This window comes from Manacus candei, unplaced genomic scaffold, assembly GCF_025592945.1.
Source record: "Manacus candei isolate 608988 ecotype Guabito, Panama unplaced genomic scaffold, ASM2559294v1 h1tg000073l, whole genome shotgun sequence".
In the NCBI taxonomy this organism is placed as follows: Eukaryota; Metazoa; Chordata; class Aves; order Passeriformes; family Pipridae; genus Manacus; species Manacus candei.
This window is the reverse complement of record NW_026138121.1, coordinates 23,790-42,359: the sequence shown is the minus strand read 5'-3', so window position 1 is coordinate 42,359 and position 18,570 is coordinate 23,790. Positions and strand designations below refer to the sequence as shown.

Sequence of the window (18,570 nt, the reverse complement as noted above, 5' to 3'; positions counted from 1 at the left end):
AATAAAAGCTGGAAGCGTGCCCCTGAAAATCCCCAGCCCTGGGTGGTCAGTGGTCTGACTTGCACGGACCGGTGGCCTTGGCCAGGAGCGGTCCTGCGGGAAGCGCCTTTGCCCAGGCTGTAATTTTAATTTCCCTTGGATGCTTGGCAAAGCCCCTCTGGGTGAGCCCCAGTGCCTGGCAGGAGCAGAGTGGGCTTCCAGGGAGGTATTCACCTGGTCAGCGTCAGGAGCCATCCTACCTGAGGCCTCGGTGAGTGCTTTTTGGACGACTGGACGGTGAAGCTGTCTGTGGGAATGACCTGGCTATGGCTCAGTGTAGTCCTAATTAAGGTGTCTTTTACTCCGTGTTCCCAGGCTGCCTCTTTCCCTTCGGTCGCCGTGGGTGTGCCGGACGCCTCTGGCAGGACTAACCCTGTGGCTTTTCTGTCCAACGTGCTGTGCTGTGTGTGCCTGCAGGTAAGAAAAGCTGGGAGTGCAGTCCCTCTGCTTTGATTGCTGTGTCTCTTTGGGAGTGATTTTGGAGGGGAATCCCAGAGCGATTTGGTTTGAAGGGGACCTTCAAAGGCCAGCCTGTCTTCCGTGGGCAGGGACACCTTCCACTGTCCCCGGTTGCTGCGAGTCCCGTCCAGCCTGACCTGGAACACTTGCAGGGATGGGGCAGGCTCAGCTTCCTTGTGCAGTGTGCTCTAATATCTCTCCACTGGCATCGTGAAAAATGTTGTCAGCGTGTTTTGTTGGACGACGGTAAGCGGGACCTGGGTGAAAAGGACATTCTCTTAGGTGCTGGGAGAAGGAGGACTCGTGCGGGCACCTCCAGAGACAGCGGGAACGTGAGCGTGCTGCGGAGAAGGAAAATTTTAGGGGTTGGGTGCCGAGAAATTTGTCCTTCCCTCGCCCTGTGCTCTGCACTTAGCAATGGGTCGAGTGCAGAAGTTTCCTGGGGACCCTGGGAAATGATGCCGGGTCTGCTAAGAAAAGTGGGGCCAAAGGAGCAGGACCTGGGTCTGCGAGCGTGGGAGAAACAAGGGACGGGTCATCCTCTGCCTCCAGGAGGGAGGGCAGCAGGAAAGGCCACGGACTAAAGCACTGAAGTGCCGTTCCCCAGGGAGCCCCTGCCCAGACCTGAACTTGCTTCTGCACTTGCTGTCCCTTTCCCAGCCGGAGCCGAAGCGTCGGGTGCGGCTGCCGGGGGGATGGAGCTGCCAAGGACAAACTGGGAGGGTGTTTGCGAGGGAAGGGGGTAGAAGGAGCTCTTGATGTGCTTTTTTTACTTCTTCATCCCGCAGAATTGCCACGAGAGGAAATACTTCAGAGGGGCTTCCCTCCAGATAAGCCCTGAATATGCCAGGAGGTTTCAGCCGGGAGGAAAGGAGCTGTGGAAGAAAAGCAGCCTAAAAATAGCCAGTGGGGATCATCAGGTTTTCCAGCCAAGAAGAACAAGGAGAGAGATGAGGGAATGGGGTTCCAATTCCTAATGATTTGGTGGGTGCAGGAATGATTTCTGTGTGTTTTCCAGTCCCTTTGGATTCCTGGGATGATTTTAAAATGATGGCTTTAGCAATCAACTAAATCGCAGATGTTGTTTATGAGAGGAAATGATGCCAAATAAATGCAGAGTTTTGGGTCAGTTTTTGGGGTCAGTTTGGGGTCATTGTTTGGGGTGATTTGAGTCAGTTTTGGGTCAGCTTTTGGGATGATTGGGGTCAGTTTTGGGTCAGCTTTTGGGGTGATTTGGGTCGGTTTTGGGTCAATTTTTGGGGAGCACTGGGTGTTACTGGGGGTTGTTGGGGAGCACTGGGTGTTACTGGGGGTTGTTGAGGAGCACTGGGTGTTACTGGGGTGTACTGGGGAGCACTGGGTGTTACTGAGGGTTGTTGGGGAGCACTGGGTGTTACTGGGGAGCACTGGGAGAGAAAATGAAAAATAAAGAGAATAAAAAAATAAACGAAATAAAGAAGGAAATATAAAAAAGAAAGGAAAAATTAAAAAAAAAAAAGGCAAAAAAACCAAAAAGGAAATAAAATGAAAATGAAATAAAAGAGAGAAAAAAAAAAAAGAAACCCCTTCTTGGGCACCCCGTTTCCTCTCCTCCCCCCATCTGAACCGTAAATTGCGGGGTCGTCACCCCTAAAATGGGAGAAGGGGACCCCAAAATGTGGGTGAGGGAACCCCAGGGAGCCGGAAAAGTGGAGGGGGAGCCGCAGTAAGAAAGCGAAGCCGGGCGGCGGGGTGGGGGGGCAAGCCAAGGTGGCGACGCCGGCGCATGCGCAGTCGTTGGCAAGACGCCGGCGATCACGTGGTAAGTAAGGGCAGGCAGGAGAGGGACCGGCGACGCATGCGCAGTGGCTCTCGTGCCGGTGCAGCGCTCCCTGCTCGAGTCAAGGGCCGGTTCCGGCGGCAGAGCGGGACTCGCGGTCTCCCGTCTCTCCCGGGGTGTGTGGGGGGGGAATAACGTGAAGATTTCTTGGGGTGAAAGCGCAGAAATTAGCGAGGAGGGACGCTAATTTGGGTAAAGTCGGTCACCGGAAGTAGAGAGCGACCGGAAGTCCTCCAAGGCCCCGGCCCGGAAGTCCGCCAAGCCCACAGTAAAGATGGCGCCGCCAGGACCGGAACGACCACACTAAAGATGGCGGCCCCTGCCCGGAAGTCTGCCAAGCCCACAGTAAAGATGGCGCCGCCAGGACCGGAGTGACCACACTAAAGATGGCGGCGAGAGGCCCCCTCGCCTCAGAGAGGCGTTTATCCTGTTGCCTGACCTCCGCCGCGACCCGGACCCCCGCCCCGCGCCCGCAGCGCCGTCTCGCCGCGCCGCTTCCCGCTGCGGGGACAGGGCGGGGCGCTCGGCGGCGCCGGGCGCGGGCGGCAGGTTCGTGGGCGGCGGCAGGCACTGGCGCGGGCAGCCCCCGTCTCAGGACCCCACGCGCCGACGCCGCGCCGCGCCGCGCCGCCCGCTCGTCCCGCTCCGCTCCGCTCCCGCTCCCGCTCCCGCTCCCGCTCCCACTCCCGCCCCCGCCCCCGCCCCCGCTCCCGCTCCCGCTCCCGCTCCCGCCGTGCCCTGGAGATGCTATCGGGGCTGCGCCGCCGCCTTCCCCCCCCCGGAAGCGACCCACGGCGGCAGATCCGACGGAGATCGGCCCCGGGGTAAGCTGGGCGCGTCGGAGGGGGGGGCGCGGCCGCTCTTCTGCCTCCCCCACGGCCATCGGGGACTGCAGGCCGGGGAAGCGACAGGCAAGTTGCTCGCCTCTGCGGAGAAACTTGCACCTGCGTGCCGCCGCAGGGGACGGTTCGGATGTGCCCTGGCATTGCACACGCACCACACCCCCCCGCGGGGAGGGTCTCCGCTGCCTCGGGGACCCTGTCTGTGCTGCCGAGAGAGAGAAATCCTTTGGGAAGCTGGGCTGGAAACAGCAACTCTGTGAATTGCTCAGCTTTTTCTAGGCAAGGGCAGGTTTTAGGGAAGAAAGGCCCGTACGCGCGAAAGGCGCCGCGGGTCTCGCCAAGGGGGGGGGGGGGCGCGCGGCTGCAGCGCCGCGCTCGGCTGCAGTGCCGCTCCCGGCCGTGTCCGCCAGGCGGCGACTGTGAGGCAGGGCCCGGCGCTCGGCGGCGCTCTTGCAAGCGACGCCCCTGGCAAAGCGGCGCTGCTTGGGCACTGCCGGCCTTCCCCCGGAGTGCCCGGGCTGGCCCAGCACCTGGCCAAACCTCTTAGGGAAGAGGCAAGGAACAACTGCGCTTCTTCTACCCTTTCTTTAGCCAGGGACTGGAACACAGACAAAATCAAGGGGCTCTTGGACCTGTGCAGGCTCCGAGCAGTTTTCAGCCTTCCTTAGCAGGGCATTCTCACCCTCTGAAAAGCTGAAAGGCTTTAACATCTGGAGACACGCCTGCAGCTGTGCAGATTAATGTAGTTTCTTTTAGGAAACGAAGGGGAGGTTTTCCTGTTGTGAGCCTAAATACCGAGTCTACTCTGCTTTTTCAATCAGGTGACGAAGCTTATGGAAGAAAAGACCAAAGGCCTCGAGGTGAGTACATTCTACCGAGTTCTGCTTTTCTGGCATCGGTTTGGGAAAATCACGTGAAATTCTAAAAAGCTTCTCTCCCTGTTTTCTAGTTGTTTTTTTCAGCCTTGCTCTAAGTTTCATGTAGAAAAGGGCATAGAATTATTAGAACAGACAAACTAGACTTTCTCGGGAGAGATGGAAGAAAAGTCTGCTGATTCCAGTTCTGCTTTTCTTGTCTGCCCTTCGACTGTCATTTTCTCTCCCCTGCTGTTCAAATAGGCAGCAGTTAATTGCTCTGCTGAAGAGTTTGCTGTCCTAAGTGTCTGTCAAATTGATGCCTTCAACTCAAGATAGCACCTGCTCCTTAGTTACAAAAAGTTCCTCACAGGAAATTTTCAGGCATGCCCATAAATCTCCTCGCTGTTTGTTTGGGAGAACAGGGTTTTCTCGTCTGTAACAGAATAGTCGTGGCATTTGCTACGGAATGCTGGTGGCAATCTAGTCAGAAGAGGACCCTGTGCTTCACTAATTTTCCCTTTTTGTTGTTGGGGGTGACTTCTTCCCAGGCATGTTATTCTTGACCCCCCGGGGAAACGGAGGTGTCAGCGTCAGGAGCCATCCTAACTGAGGCCCTGGGAGGTCAGTGCTTTTTGTGTGACTGGACGGTGAAGCTGTCTGTGGGAATGACCTGGCTATGGCTCAGTGTAGTCCTAATTAAAGTGTCTTTTACTCCGTGTTCCCAGGCTCCCTCTTTCCCTTCGGTCGCCGTGGGTGTGCCGGACGCCTCTGGCAGGACTAACCCTGTGGCTTTTCTGTCCAACGTGCTGTGCTGTGTGTGCCTGCAGGTAAGAAAAGCTGGGAGTGCAGTCCCTCTGCTTTGATTGCTGTGTCTCTTTGGGAGTGATTTTGGAGGGGAATCCCAGAGCGATTTGGTTTGAAGGGGACCTTCAAAGGCCAGCCTGTCTTGCGTGGGCAGGGACACCTTCCCCTCTCATCCCCGGTTGGATGCTCCAAGTCCCATCCAGCCTGGCCTGGAACGCTTGCAGGGATCCAGGGGCAGCCTCGGGTTCCCTGTGCGGTGTGCTCTGATATCTCTCCACTGGCATCGTGAAAAATTTTGTCAGCACGTTTTGTGTGACGATGGTAAGCGGGACCTGGGTGAAAATTGGGGGTCTCTGAGGTGCAGAGGGAAATAATTCTCCTTTGAAGTCCAATGTAATTCAGTTTTGCACGAGTCTTGTCTGCCTTATGTTTGAATTGCTTTCTATTCTAGGCAGTTCTTTTAAATTAAACTTTTGTGTCTCCCCCCCCCCCCAGTATCTTGTACAAGACAAAGCTACCTTTCCTCGTGGGAACGGACTGGCCGGGCTTTGGCAATCTGGCCCCTCGAAAGACTAAAGTGACCTCTTCCAACAGGGGAAGACTTTCTGGCAAGCGGTGCCAGAAAGAACTGGAGTTTCTGGAGAATAAAAGCTGGAAGCGTGCCCCTGAAAATCCCCAGCCCTGGGTGGTCAGTGGTCTGACTTGCACGGACCGGTGGCCTTGGCCAGGAGCGGTCCTGCGGGAAGCGCCTTTGCCCAGGCTGTAATTTTAATTTCCCTTGGATGCTTGGCAAAGCCCCTCTGGGTGAGCCCCAGTGCCTGGCAGGAGCAGAGCGGGCTTCCAGGGAGGTATTCACCTGGTCAGCGTCAGGAGCCATCCTACCTGAGGCCTCGGTGAGTGCTTTTTGGACGACTGGACGGTGAAGCTGTCTGTGGGAATGACCTGGCTATGGCTCAGTGTAGTCCTAATTAAGGTGTCTTTTACTCCGTGTTCCCAGGCTGCCTCTTTCCCTTCGGTCGCCGTGGGTGTGCCGGACGCCTCTGGCAGGACTAACCCTGTGGCTTTTCTGTCCAACGTGCTGTGCTGTGTGTGCCTGCAGGTAAGAAAAGCTGGGAGTGCAGTCCCTCTGCTTTGATTGCTGTGTCTCTTTGGGAGTGATTTTGGAGGGGAATCCCAGAGCGATTTGGTTTGAAGGGGACCTTCAAAGGCCAGCCTGTCTTCCGTGGGCAGGGACACCTTCCACTGTCCCCAGTTGCTGCGAGTCCCGTCCAGCCTGGCCTGGAACACTTGCAGGGATGGGGCAGGCTCAGCTTCCTTGTGCAGTGTGCTCTAATATCTCTCCACTGGCATCGTGAAAAATGTTGTCAGCGTGTTTTGTTGGACGACGGTAAGCGGGACCTGGGTGAAAAGGACATTCTCTTAGGTGCTGGGAGAAGGAGGACTCGTGCGGGCACCTCCAGAGACAGCGGGAACGTGAGCGTGCTGCGGAGAAGGAAAATTTTAGGGGTTGGGTGCCGAGAAATTTGTCCTTCCCTCGCCCTGTGCTCTGCACTTAGCAATGGGTCGAGTGCAGAAGTTTCCTGGGGACCCTGGGAAATGATGCCGGGTCTGCTAAGAAAAGTGGGGCCAAAGGAGCAGGACCTGGGTCTGCGAGCGTGGGAGAAACAAGGGACGGGTCATCCTCTGCCTCCAGGAGGGAGGGCAGCAGGAAAGGCCACGGACTAAAGCACTGAAGTGCCGTTCCCCAGGGAGCCCCTGCCCAGACCTGAACTTGCTTCTGCACTTGCTGTCCCTTTCCCAGCCGGAGCCGAAGCGTCGGGTGCGGCTGCCGGGGGGATGGAGCTGCCAAGGACAAACTGGGAGGGTGTTTGTGAGGGAAGGGGGTAGAAGGAGCTCTTGATGTGCTTTTTTTACTTCTTCATCCCGCAGGATTGCCACGAGAGGAAATACTTCAGAGGGGCTTCCCTCCAGATAAGCCCTGAATATGCCAGGAGGTTTCAGCCGGGAGGAAAGGAGCTGTGGAAGAAAAGCAGCCTAAAAATAGCCAGTGGGGATCATCAGGTTTTCCAGCCAAGAAGAACAAGGAGAGAGATGAGGGAATGGGGTTCCAATTCCTAATGATTTGGTGGGTGCAGGAATGATTTCTGTGTGTTTTCCAGTCCCTTTGGATTCCTGGGATGATTTTAAAATGATGGCTTTAGCAATCAACTAAATCGCAGATGTTGTTTATGAGAGGAAATGATGCCAAATAAATGCAGAGTTTTTGGTCAGTTTTGGGGATGATTTGGGTCAGTTTTTGGGGTCAGTTTGGGGTCATTGTTTGGGGTGATTTGGGTCAGCTTTTGGGATGATTGGGGTCAGTTTTGGGTCAGCTTTTGGGATGATTTGGGTCAGGTTTTGGGGTCAGTTTTGGGTCAGCTTTTGGGGTGATTTGGGTTGGTTTTGGGTCAATTTTTGGGGAGCACTGGGTGTTACTGGGGGTTGTTGGGGAGCACTGGGTGTTACTGGGGGTTGTTGAGGAGCACTGGGTGTTACTGGGGTGTACTGGGGAGCACTGGGTGTTACTGAGGGTTGTTGGGGAGCACTGGGTGTTACTGGGGAGCACTGGGAGAGAAAATGAAAAATAAAGAGAATAAAAAAATAAATGAAATAAAGAAGGAAATATAAAAAAGAAAGGAAAAATTAAAAAAAAAAGGCAAAAAAACTAAAAAGGAAATAAAATGAAAATGAAATAAAAGAGAAAAAAAAAAAAAGAAACCCCTTCTTTTAAAATGATGGCTTTGGCAATCAACTAAATCGCAGATGTTGTTTTTGAGAGGAAATGATGCCAAATAAATGCAGAGAGAGAGCATGGAATCATCCTGGGATCCTGGAGTGGTTTGGGTTGGAAAGGATCTCAGGGATCATCTGCTTCCACCCCCTGCCACAGGCAGGGACACCTTCTAATAGACATCCAGCCTGGCCTTGGCCACTTCCAGGGATGGGGCAGCCACAACTTCTCTGTGCCAGGACACCTCCCCACCCTCCCAGGGAAGAATGTCTCCCTTATGTGCAATCTTTCCCTTTCTTCTCTGCAGGAAGTGGGCTGGGACAAGGGAATTGGCTCCCACGAGGCCGAGGATCAGAGCAGGCTCTGCACAGGGGACGACTTCCACTTCCTAACGGGGAAGGGCACCTTCGTGCCCACCCCTGGCAAACTGGGACAGAGTAACATCTGCCTGCAGCTGGCTGGAGTTCCCGTTGGCTCTGGGCTTTCTGTCCACGGGCCGGGGATCATGGCCAGAGTCCTTCAAACCTGGGGCACAGTGGCCTTCACACCATCCCTGCAGCCCGTCCAGGCCAGGATGCTGCCCATCGGCCCCTGATCGCAGGTGGATGTAGAAGTGATGGTGTTTAAGGATTGTATTTCCCTGACTTTAGCCATGGGGTCATTAAAAAGAGAAAAATAACAAGTCTATGGAAATCCCCTGCACTTGGGAGCTTGCAGCGCTCTGGATTAAACTTGGTTCTCTAACGTTAAAACTGTGGGCGAGGGGCGGTGGCCGAGCAGGGCCAGCGGCGGGGCCGGACGGGGCCGGCCCGGGGGTCCGTTCCCCGCGGGGTCGCAGCCGCGGGACCCGCCCCCGCCCCGCGCGGCCCCTCCCGGCGCGCCCCGCCCGTCCTTGGGGGCTGCGGCCGCTCCCGGCGCTGCCGAGGCTGCCGGGGAGGGACCGGCCTGTGCTGGGGGCACGGGGGTTCGTTCCTTGTGTTCGAGGGCGGCAGCGGGAGCGGCGCTGCGGGGCGGGACGTGCGGGAGGTGCCGGGTGAGGGCGGGGAAGCCGCGGCGGGGCCCGGGGGCTGCAGCTCTCTGGCTTCCCGACTGGCTTTGCAGACATTTGCCACCTTCACGGGAGGCACAAATCCCCGCGGAGCTGAGCAAGGGGTGCGGGGAGTGCAGCGAGCTGGGGCGGGGCTGTGACCAGGGCAGGGTGTGCGCAGTGCCCCAAAACCAGCCCGGAACAGCCCCAGAGCCCAGAGCGAAGCGCCGCGGGATCGCGCCGGCCCCACCCCTAGACTCGCCCAGGCCCGCCCCCCGGCTCGCGCCGGCCCCGCCGCCCGGCCCCGCCCTGCCCGCCCCCAAGAACCCCGCCGTCCCCGCTGCCCGCCTCGCTCCCCTTGTCCCGGGAGAGCTCCCGGCCGGGTCGTGACCGCGGAGCTCCCACCCGCCCTTCCCCGGCCCCAGCAGGGGCTGCGGCGGGAGGCGCGCTGAGGGAATGGGGAGCGGGGCCGCGCGGAGGGGCGGGGTCGGGCTGAGCGGGCGGGGGGGGCCGCAGGGCCAGGCGGGCTGGGATTGGGCGGAGGCGCTCGAGTGCTGATTGGGCAGCGCTGCTGGCCCGCGGTATAGAAGGGTCGGCGGGGCAGGTGGGGGCGGTTGCGTGTGAGGGCTGAGGGTGTGGCCCAGCTGCTGCCCGGGCTGCGGAGGTGAGAGCGCCTTGTCCGCTGGGTTTATGGACCGGGGGAGCTGGGGGGCGTTTAGGTGCGCGTTGTGCTGGGCAGCGGGGGCCGGGTAAGCCCGTTACCTGCCGGGTAACCCCGGGGAGAGCCGTGGCATGGCTGTGGGGCCTGTGCTCTCTGGGTGTCTCAGGTTTTGCTTTGAAATTCCAAACCCTTTCCCCGTGCAGGGTTATGAGGCAAAGACTGCTTTAACTTGGTTTTTTTGTGCTGCGTTAATGCTTTTTGCTTGTTCTGTGTCCATTTGCAGCCTCGCTCGTGGTTTCCCCTGGTGTGGAGGCGAGTTGTGCTTCCTGCTGGGAGAGAGAACAGCCTTGGGAAGCTGCTCCATGACCCACAGCTGTGCTGAGCCCGGCAGTCTGTCCAGGTAAGAGCAGGGCTTATACTCCCAGTGAGGAGCTGGGGTTTGCTGTTGGAAGATAGAATGTGCCCATGCCTTTAAATGCAAGGACAGGCAGAAGCTGGGAGGGACCCTGAGCAGGTTTGGTGGAGGTTTTGGCCTCCAAACCTCCAGGTTTGGAGGCCGCCATCTTAAGTGTGGCCTTGGCTAAGTTCCGGTCCTGGTGGCACCATCTTGAGTGTGGCCTTGGGGCGGACTTCTGGGCCACGGCCGCCATCTTGGGTGTGGTCTCGGCACAGTTTTAAAAGACCTTGACTGTGGGGGAAGTGTCCAGGAAAAATGATTCCTTTTTTGCAGGGAGGCAGTTTGCAAGGACAGGTGAGTTGCTGTGCTCTCTAGCAAAAATACTCCCCTTGGGATGTCCAGGGTGAGGAAATGTTTGCCACGTGTGGGCTGGAGAAAAGGTGTGTGGGTGCCTGAGTGTGACACCCATGGGTGTGCAGGAAGGGGGTTCTGGTGCCATTGGAGCTGCCAGGGAGCCAAAAAGGGCACAGTTGTCTGAAAAAGGCAAAATGTTTTAGCCTCTGTTGACACCTGTACCAAAGGAGATGCAAATTTTCCCTTTCTCATCTGCAGACTTCACAATGCTCCCCAGGAAAGGAAGCTTTAGATTCCTCCCCAGCTTTATGCTAAAGGTTTCCTTCCTCCTGTCTCAGCACCCTTTCTGCTATTGGGAGAGCACAAGGTGGATGGAGAGGATCCCCAGGCATCTGCAGGCACAAGGGACTCATACAACTGCGATTTTCCTATGCCCCTTGTGAAAGGGACTTCCAGGATACTCTTGGGAATGTGCCAACTCTCCTGCTGAAGCTTTTCTATGGAATATTTGAACACAAAGAGTAAAACTAAAATCAGGTCTGTTCTGGAGTATGTTACACTTGTGCAAAGCTCCTTTCCTCTGTTTATTTTCTGTTCTGGAAAGAACAATGTGGGGTTCCTGGGCACTTCCTATTGAGTCATTCCATGAAAATAATTTTATCCTGAAAGCGGAAAGGAGCTGTCTGTGGAAGGTCAGATGTGCATGATAAAAGCTTTATGCTTTTCAGACAGTAAAGTCTTAAAATATATAGCAGAGCTATATATGGCAATGAAGAGGATTACACTCAAATGCAAGGTTTTTAAATTTAATAATTTTGTGTGCTGTGTCGGTAAGGTACTTTTGTAATTTATCTTGTTTTCTTTTCCTTAGGAGCCTTGTGTCTTTTGAGATCTCCTGATCATTTCAACTGCAGCTTGGTATTTTTCCACAAGTGTTATCCCATCCCGAGGTGAAGCTGCTCTGTGTTGAGGATGGCTACAGACACCTAGGTTTGCAAGTAGTCAGTGGGGGGTTACAGCCCAGAGATGGAGCAAGGGCTTGGGTGTCAGCTTAGGAATTGCCAGGGGTGTTTTGAAGGTAGTATGGGTAGAAAGCAGTGTCCAGGAGCCCCCTAAATGCCTGTGAAGGCATCCACTGAGTTTTCAGATGTGCCACTTAAGTTTTCCTCTCGTTCACCCAGATATTCTGCGCGATTACAGCTGCAGTCTTTGGCTGCAGGCAGTGACCCTGGGTGGTTTGCCTGAAGAGAAGGGAGACTCTTTCAGCTCTCCCCATCTGTCTGGGTGACTTTGGTTAGGGTTTCTTTACCGTCTCAGGGGAACAGGATGTAAAGCAGAGTTGAACAAAACAGAGGCCAGAGGAGCAGAGCAAGAAGGTGGGTCATCACCTGACATCAGCACAAAGATGTGGCTTTTGGCTCCACGTTTACTCGCTGTGTTAAGGATTTTGTTGTTTGGGTTTGTTTTTTCTTTGTTTTCAGATGCAGAGCCCTGGCCCCAGGAGGCTCTAGGCACCGGAGGGGAGGTGATCTGGGTGAGTCCCGGTGAGCAAGGTGAGCATTGACTCCAGGACAGAAGTAAATGGTCTTTTACAGGTGTTGTGGTGAATCTGTGCACATGCTTTGTTTGTTGTGTTTTCCAGGGGTTCTGCCACCTTCTAACAGACAGTCCAGTGCTTCAGGGCCCCTGCTGGTAAGAGGTCACTGTGGAGGAGAGGTAGGTAGGAGCTACCCCAGGAAAGCCATCCTTTCAGGCAGTATCTCAGTGTGTACATTTGCCTTTGGCTTTTTTACTTTGCAGAGAATGTGTGCAGCCTCAGAGGGGTGCAGCCACCTGTCAGTTAGGTTTGATGGTCTTCAGCTGTCCTTGTGAGTAATCTCCTAATACTACGAGGGTCATCAATTAAGGCTGGACCTTTTCCAGTTACAGGTGCCATCCAGCCTGTGTTTGGCAATGGAGGAGCATTGAGGTTGAGTCAGGGAGGTAGTGAGGAGATGCTGGGGTCTCCCTTACTTTCAAACACACCACGTGACTTTTTTTCTCACTCCCCTAGGTACGGCACACGGTGACGGCAGCAGCCTCCGACTGGGGTCGGAGCCAGTGGCCCGAGAACCTCTCAGCTCAGGGGATGGTGAGTAGCCAATTGCGGGGTTATCTCCCACGTGCTGCTGAACTCTTGTCTCAATTCCAGTTTTCTTTCTCGTAGCTGAGTCAGGGATCACAGGACCCTCTGAGCCAGCCAGGTGTCCTTCCTTTACATGGAAGATGGATTCACATCCCCAGCTGTGGGAAAGATAAGTGGAGGACTATCACCTGGAGAGGGGATGAGAACTGGGTCCAGTTTTATGGTTAGGAGGGAGGGATTTTCAAATGAGCACAGGGGAAAGGGTCTGCCCTAAGAGGCCCTTGGCACACATAGGAGGAGCAGTTTACTTTTCATCACTGGAGTAGAATGTGCAGGGCAGAGGTGTTCAGGTCTGTGTCGTGTCCTTTGTTCAGTCTGTGTTTTGTGTCTTAAAATTCACAATCACGGTGTCCTTTCTCAGAGTTCTCTCTCCTCGTTGCACCAGAGCACTTGTCGGGAAATGTGTCCTTGGAGTTTGTGTTGGGCCTGGAACTGCTCTGCCCTGCAGTGCAGACTTGGGGGTAGGTGGAGTAGAAAGGAGACTTTCCAGTTAACCTGTGGATAGGCTTAGCCACTGAGGGCAGGGCCTTAAAGTTAGGTCAGTGTTTGTTTGTGCAGGCTGTGTTTGGACCCCAGATGGCTTGTCTAAGGAGAAATTAGAATTGCACAGCAGTTAAGGTCCCTCCATCTATATGACTGACTTTGGTAACTCATTTCTATGCAGCGTCAGAGGGGCTGGATGTAAAGCAGAGATAAACAGAAGAGGCTGGAGAAGCAGAGTCAGAAGGTGGGCTCTCATGTGAGGTCAGAGCCAAGACATGACTTTTGGCCCTAGGTTTACTTGATCATTTGGATGGTTTGGTGATTTAGTTTTGGTTTTTTGGTTTTTTTTTTCAAGATGCAGAGCCACCGGCCCAGCAGATGATAGGCACTAGAGGGAAGGTGAGCCTGGTGAGGAAGGTGAGCAGGGACTGCAGGACAAAATTAGATGCTTTTTTGCAGGCGGTGTACTTGTGGTGAATCTGTGTACATACTTGTTTTTTTGTTTTCCAGGCAGTGCACCGACTTCTGACGTACAGTCCAACGTGATGGGGACCCTGCCTGTAAGAGGTCACGGGCAAGGGGTGTCAGACAGAAACTGCCATGGGGGCAGCAAACTCTTGGGCAGTATCTCAGTGCTCACATTTGCCCCTGGGGTTTTTTCTGCAGGAGATGTAGACAGCCTGACAGGGCCGAAGCCAACTCACAATGAGGAGATGGACACGGTTTGGTCCCCTGGAGCTGTCCTTGTAGGTAATCTCTGAGTATTAAAAGGATCAGCAATGAAGCACTGAGCTTTTCTGATTGCAGGTGCCATCCGAGTAACCTTTGGGAGCAGATGAGCATTGGAGGTGAGTCGGGGGGGGAGGCAGGAGGAGCAGGGATCCACTGCAGCTTTAGAAATGCCCTCTAATTGTTTCTCTCTCTCGCTCAGGTATCCCAGAAGATGACAGCACATTGTCCAAGTCTGGTCAGAGCCAGTGACATGAGGACCTGCCTCGGTGCCAGTGAGTAGAGGAATCGTCGGGGCTGGGGCCACGTGCCACACTACTCAGATATGGTGTCTGGTTTTCTTTCTTAGAGTTGACTCCGAGTACTCTCCGGATGACAGGAACCTCTGAGCCAGCCCAGGTGCCCCTCCTCTGCATCAAAGATGGATTCACATCCCCGGCTCTCGGAAAGATAAGTGCAGGGCAAAGACCCAGAGAGGGGTTGGGAGTCGGGGCAAGTATGTGCATTGCCCGGAGGGATTTTTGCAATTAGTATGGTGCAATGGGTGTCCTGTAGCAGGTTATTTAGAGACCTCAAAGGAAGGGCTTACTTTGTATCATTGGATTCCCATCTGCAGGGCAGAGCAGTTCCGGTCTGTGTCACGTCCTTTGTCTCCTCCATGTTTGTGTCCTTCGTCTCTTAATTGTGTCACATGGTGTGTGTCATCACAGGTATGGGGTGTCTCACTTGGGGTAAGCCTGGAACTGCTCTGCCCTGCTACGTGGATCAGTGGGTAGATAGAATATTGCTCAGGGTCCCACATCAACATGTCAGTTGCCTTAGTCAGTCGAACCAATGGCTGTACTGATCTGCTGGATGGAGCAGGTATCCATAACTCGTTTGCAATCATTATAGCTGAGTGTTGTGGAGCTGATGGTACTTGGATAGCAGGGCCTTGAAGCTGGGTTGTCATTTGTATTCTTGTATGCTGCGGTCAGAGTTCTCACTCGCTCAGTGGAAATGAGTTCTTTGAAGTGGTTAAGGTCTCAGTGACCATGGGGGTGACCTGATTAACCCTTTGTTTGTTTTTTTTTTTCTTTTCAGATAAGTGGACACAGTGTACCCCAGACCGAGACGAGTTGAAGCAGCCTGGGAAGAAGGTTGTCTTGGGTGTTGGATGAAGGATGTCAGTTTGAGCCATAGGAGTCCTTTATCTTGTGCCTTTTTTTTCTTTATTTTCCAGATGGGACCCAATCGGTCTCAAGGCGTAGCGGCTCAGCAGGGAGACGAGCGAGGTGAGAATTTTACTCCCCAGCCGAATTTGGAGTTAGTTTTAGGATGTCATCTATGTGGTCAATCTATGCATATATGTTGTAACTGTTTAATTTTTTTTTTAGGCGATGCACAACCCTTTGCCCGTCTGCTGAAGGTGCCAGAGGTCCATCCTATAAGAGGTCAAGCTAAAGGAACCCGAGATAGCCAGTATGAGGCAGTACATCAGCACAAGCCTCCATGTCTGGGTTGTCTTGCAGCGGCCGTCTGTCCACTTCACAGTGTGTAGCAACGCTTCGGCGTGCAGTCTGATGGGGTTTAGAGGTTTTTGGCTTTCCTTGTGAGCCATCCCTAATGTTTGAGAGCTCAGTGTTTGAGCATTTAACCATTTCATTTGCAGGGGCGATCTTGGGAGCAGCTGAAGAGAGAGGAGCTTTCTAGGTGAGTTGGGGAGGCAGCAGGAGAGGAGTGGGGATCCACTGCAGCTTTGGAGATGCCTTCGAATTTTGTGTCTCACTCACTCAGGTATCCTGGAAGGTGGCAGCATATTGTCCAAGTCTGGTCAGAGCCAGCGACACGAGGACCTGCCTCGGTGCCGGTGAGTAGAGGGATCATCGGGGCTGGGGCCATGTGCCACACTACTCAGATATGGTGTCTGGTTTTGTTTCTTGCAGTTGACTCCGAGTACTCTCTGGATGACAGGAACCTCTGAGCCAGCCCAGGTGCCCCTCCTCTGCATCAAAGATGGATTCACATCCCCGGTTCTCGAAAGATAAGTACAGGGCAAAGACCCAGAGAGGGGTTGGGAGTCGGTGCAAGTATGTGCATCGCCTGGAGGGATTTTTGCAATTAGTATGGTGCAATGGGTGTCCTGTAGCAGGTTATTTAGAGACCTCAAAGGAAGGGCTTACTTTGTATCATTGGATTCCCATCTGCAGGGCAGAGCAGTTCCGGTCTGTGTCACGTCCTTTGTCTCCTCCATGTTTGTGTCCTTCGTCTCTTAATTGTGTCACATGGTGTGTGTCATCACAGGTATGGGGTGTCTCACTTGGGGTCAGCCTGGAACTACTCTGCCCTGCTACGTGGATCAGTGGGTAGATAGAATATTACTCAGTCTCACATCAACATGTCAGTTCCCTCAGACAGTCGAACCGATGGCTGTACAGTCCTGCCGGATGGAGCAGGTGTCCACAACTCATGTGCAATCATTATAGCTGAGTGTTGTGGAGCTGATGGTACTTGGATAGCAGGGCCTTGAAGCTGGGTTGTCATTTGTATTCTTGTATGCTGCGGTCAGAGTTCTCACTCGCTCAGTGGAAATGAGTTCTTTGAAGTGGTTAAGGTCTCAGTGACCATGGGGGTGACCTGATTAACCCTTTGTTTGTTTTTTTTTTTTTCTTTTCAGATAAGTGGACACAGTGTACCCCAGACCGAGACGAGTTGAAGCAGCCTGGGAAGAAGGTTGTCTTGGGTGTTGGATGAAGGATGTCAGTTTGAGCCATAGGAGTCCTTTATCTTGTGCCTTTTTTTTCTTTATTTTCCAGATGGGGCCCAATCGGTCTCAAGGCGTAGCGGCTCAGCAGGGAGACGAGCGAGGTGAGAATTTTACTCCCCAGCCGAATTTGGAGTTAGTTTTAGGATGTCATCTATGTGGTCAATCTATGCATATATGTTGTAACTGTTTAATTTTTTTTCTAGGCGATGCACAACCCTTTACCCGTCTGCTGAAGGTGCCGGAGGTCCATCCTATAAGAGGTCAAGCTAAAGGAGCCCGAGATAGCCAGTATGAGGCAGTACATCAGCACAAGCCTCCATGTCTGGGTTGTCTTGCAGCGACCGTCTGTCCACTTCACAGTGTGTAGCAACGCTTCAGCGTGCAGTCTGATGGGGTTTAGAGGTTTTTGACTTTCCTTGTGAGCCATCCCTAATGTTTGAGAGCTCAGTGTTTGAGCATTTACTCATTTCATTTGCAGGGGCGATCTTGGGAGCAGCTGAAGAGAGAGGAGCTTTCTAGGTGAGTTGGGGAGGCAGCAGGAGGAGCAGGGATTCACTGCAGCTTTAGAGATGCCTTCGAATTTTGTGTCTCACTCACTCAGGTATCCCGGAAGGTGACAGCCACAGTGTTGGACTCCGGTCAGGGCCTCAGTGATGGTGAGTAGGGGGATCACTGGAGTTCCAGCCCTGTGCCACACTACTCAGATATTGTGTATGGTTTTCTTTTTCACAGTTGACTTGGAGTACTCTCATGACAACAGGAACCTCTGAGCCAGCCCAGGTGCCCCTCCTGTGCATTGAAGATGGATTCACAGCCCCGGCTCTCAGAAAGATAAGTGCAGGGCAAAGACCCAGAGAGGGGTTGGGAGTCGGGGCAAGTATGTGCATTGCCCGGAGGGATTTTTGCAATTAGTATGGTGCAATGGGTGTCCTGTAGCAGGTTGTTTAGAGACCTCAAAGGAAGGGCTTACTTTGTATCATTGGATTCCCATCTGCAGGGCAGAGCAGTTCCGGTCTGTGTCACGTCCTTTGTCTACTCCATGTTTGTGTCCTTTTTCTCTTAATTGTGTCACATGGTGTGTGTCATCACAGGTATGGGGTGTCTCACTTGGGGTCAGCCTGGAACTGCTCTGCCCTGCTATGTGGATCAGTGGGTAGATAGAATATTGCTCAGTCTCACATCAACATGTCAGTTGCCTTAGACAGTTGAGCCTACGGCTGTACAGTCTGTGAGCAGGATTGTCTTGCGATGCCCTGCTTGGGTGTATAGAGTCACAGCTAGGTAGAGTAGCAAACAGTGTCTATGGTATGGGCATTTGTCAGGGGTCTTTGGGCTTATAAAATGTATAGGCTCAGTTTGGGGGTAAATCCAAGGTCACAGAAGGCACACTTCAGAGTCCCTTCCCTTTTGTCTTACAGCCACCCAAAGGAGACTCAGGTTCCTGGGGTGAAAGACGACATCGGTTTTCCCGGAACTTCCGGCGACTGTGGAGAGATCGTCCGAGCGATCATCGATGGAAACTTCTGAGAGCCACGGGGAGTCCCTGCCCAATGACTTCTGGACTGCATCGTGTAGCATCGTATATGTTTATTTAGTGTTGCAGGTTGCTTCTTAGGCGTAGTTATTGTATTTTACAACTAGAATAGGAAAAGTCCAGCCGCCGTTTATGTTGTCATTTGTATTGCCTTGTACCACTCTGTATCATACACTTGTATAGTTGTAGTCGTATCGGTCCTTATCTGAACGTCACGGCGTCGCGTTCCGTGTGTCAGGAATTGTATATCGTTGCGCCTTTGTTTGTAGCAGTTTTTATGTCGTGTCACTTGTATTGCCATGTAATGTTCTGTCTGGTATACTTCTATATTTGTAATTGTATTGCTCTGTATGTGAATGTCATAGTGTTGTATTGCTGTGCATCAGTTAGGAATTGTATAGCTTTGTACCTTACTTTGTTTTGCTTTTGATATTCTGTCATTGATACTGTCTTGTAATGCTGTGAGGGGTGTGCTCGGGCATGAGCGGCATGCGTGTTTTGTCAGGCTTGGCAATTTGTTTCTTTTTGGAGTTTTTTTTTGAGGCTCCACGGGAACCACGTTCCCAAGGGAGCGTTTTGAGCGTGTGCCGATATTCAGGGTTGGCTTGCGGCTTTGGGGTATGGTGGAGGTGTGGCAATGCAGGGGATGGGTGTGTGTGATGTAGTATTCTAACCTTGTGTTTGTTTCTCTTTCAGGATTTTTTCCACCATTTTAGCTTTAGAATAAAAAAACCCCAACCGGGGTGGTTTTTTTTTTTCCCCCCCGCTGGGGTTTTTTTTCCTAGGTCCCAGCCAGTCTGTGAGGCGATGTTCATCGCCAATGTTTGGGCACAGGCCGACCCGAGACCTGGGTTTTGTCAGGCA

General features: G+C 53.5%; 1 protein-coding gene and 1 long non-coding RNA gene across 52 annotated transcripts; both read left to right on the top strand.

Annotated features, from left to right (window-relative positions):
* The first annotated feature begins 2,411 nt into the window (after window positions 1-2,411).
* Window positions 2,412-18,119, top strand: LOC127480387 (WAS/WASL-interacting protein family member 3-like). 50 transcript variants are annotated; one of them, XR_007907885.1, is made up of 20 exons: window positions 2,412-3,141; window positions 3,916-4,019; window positions 11,347-11,405; window positions 11,511-11,582; window positions 11,672-11,721; window positions 11,830-11,897; window positions 12,083-12,164; window positions 12,236-12,941; window positions 13,053-13,114; window positions 13,208-13,257; window positions 13,364-13,545; window positions 13,629-13,701; window positions 13,778-13,825; window positions 15,400-15,693; window positions 16,083-16,138; window positions 16,222-16,273; window positions 16,376-16,691; window positions 16,774-16,828; window positions 16,905-17,263; window positions 17,591-18,119. XR_007907885.1 is itself a non-coding variant. In XM_051808500.1 (5 exons), exons 1-4 carry the CDS (start codon window positions 2,704-2,706, stop codon window positions 6,936-6,938), a joined length of 855 nt encoding a protein of 284 aa, XP_051664460.1. In that variant the 5' UTR covers window positions 2,689-2,703; the 3' UTR covers window positions 6,939-6,945; window positions 7,898-8,214. The 50 variants fall into 50 exon arrangements, 6 of the variants coding, with proteins under 6 accessions (XP_051664464.1, XP_051664465.1, XP_051664460.1 ...); XR_007907874.1 differs by having other exon boundaries at window positions 15,400-15,709; XR_007907890.1 differs by lacking the exons at window positions 15,400-15,693; window positions 16,083-16,138; window positions 16,222-16,273 and adding exons at window positions 14,510-14,565; window positions 14,649-14,700; window positions 14,803-14,958 and having other exon boundaries at window positions 13,778-14,136; window positions 16,651-16,691.
* Window positions 9,112-11,336, top strand: LOC127480390 (uncharacterized). Of its 2 annotated transcripts, none has more exons than XR_007907901.1 (4): window positions 9,112-9,281; window positions 9,562-9,678; window positions 10,901-11,019; window positions 11,211-11,336. It is a non-coding gene; the product is annotated as an uncharacterized LOC127480390 (long non-coding RNA). The 2 variants fall into 2 exon arrangements; XR_007907900.1 differs by having other exon boundaries at window positions 9,112-9,336.
* Window positions 18,120-18,570: the final 451 nt, after the last annotated feature.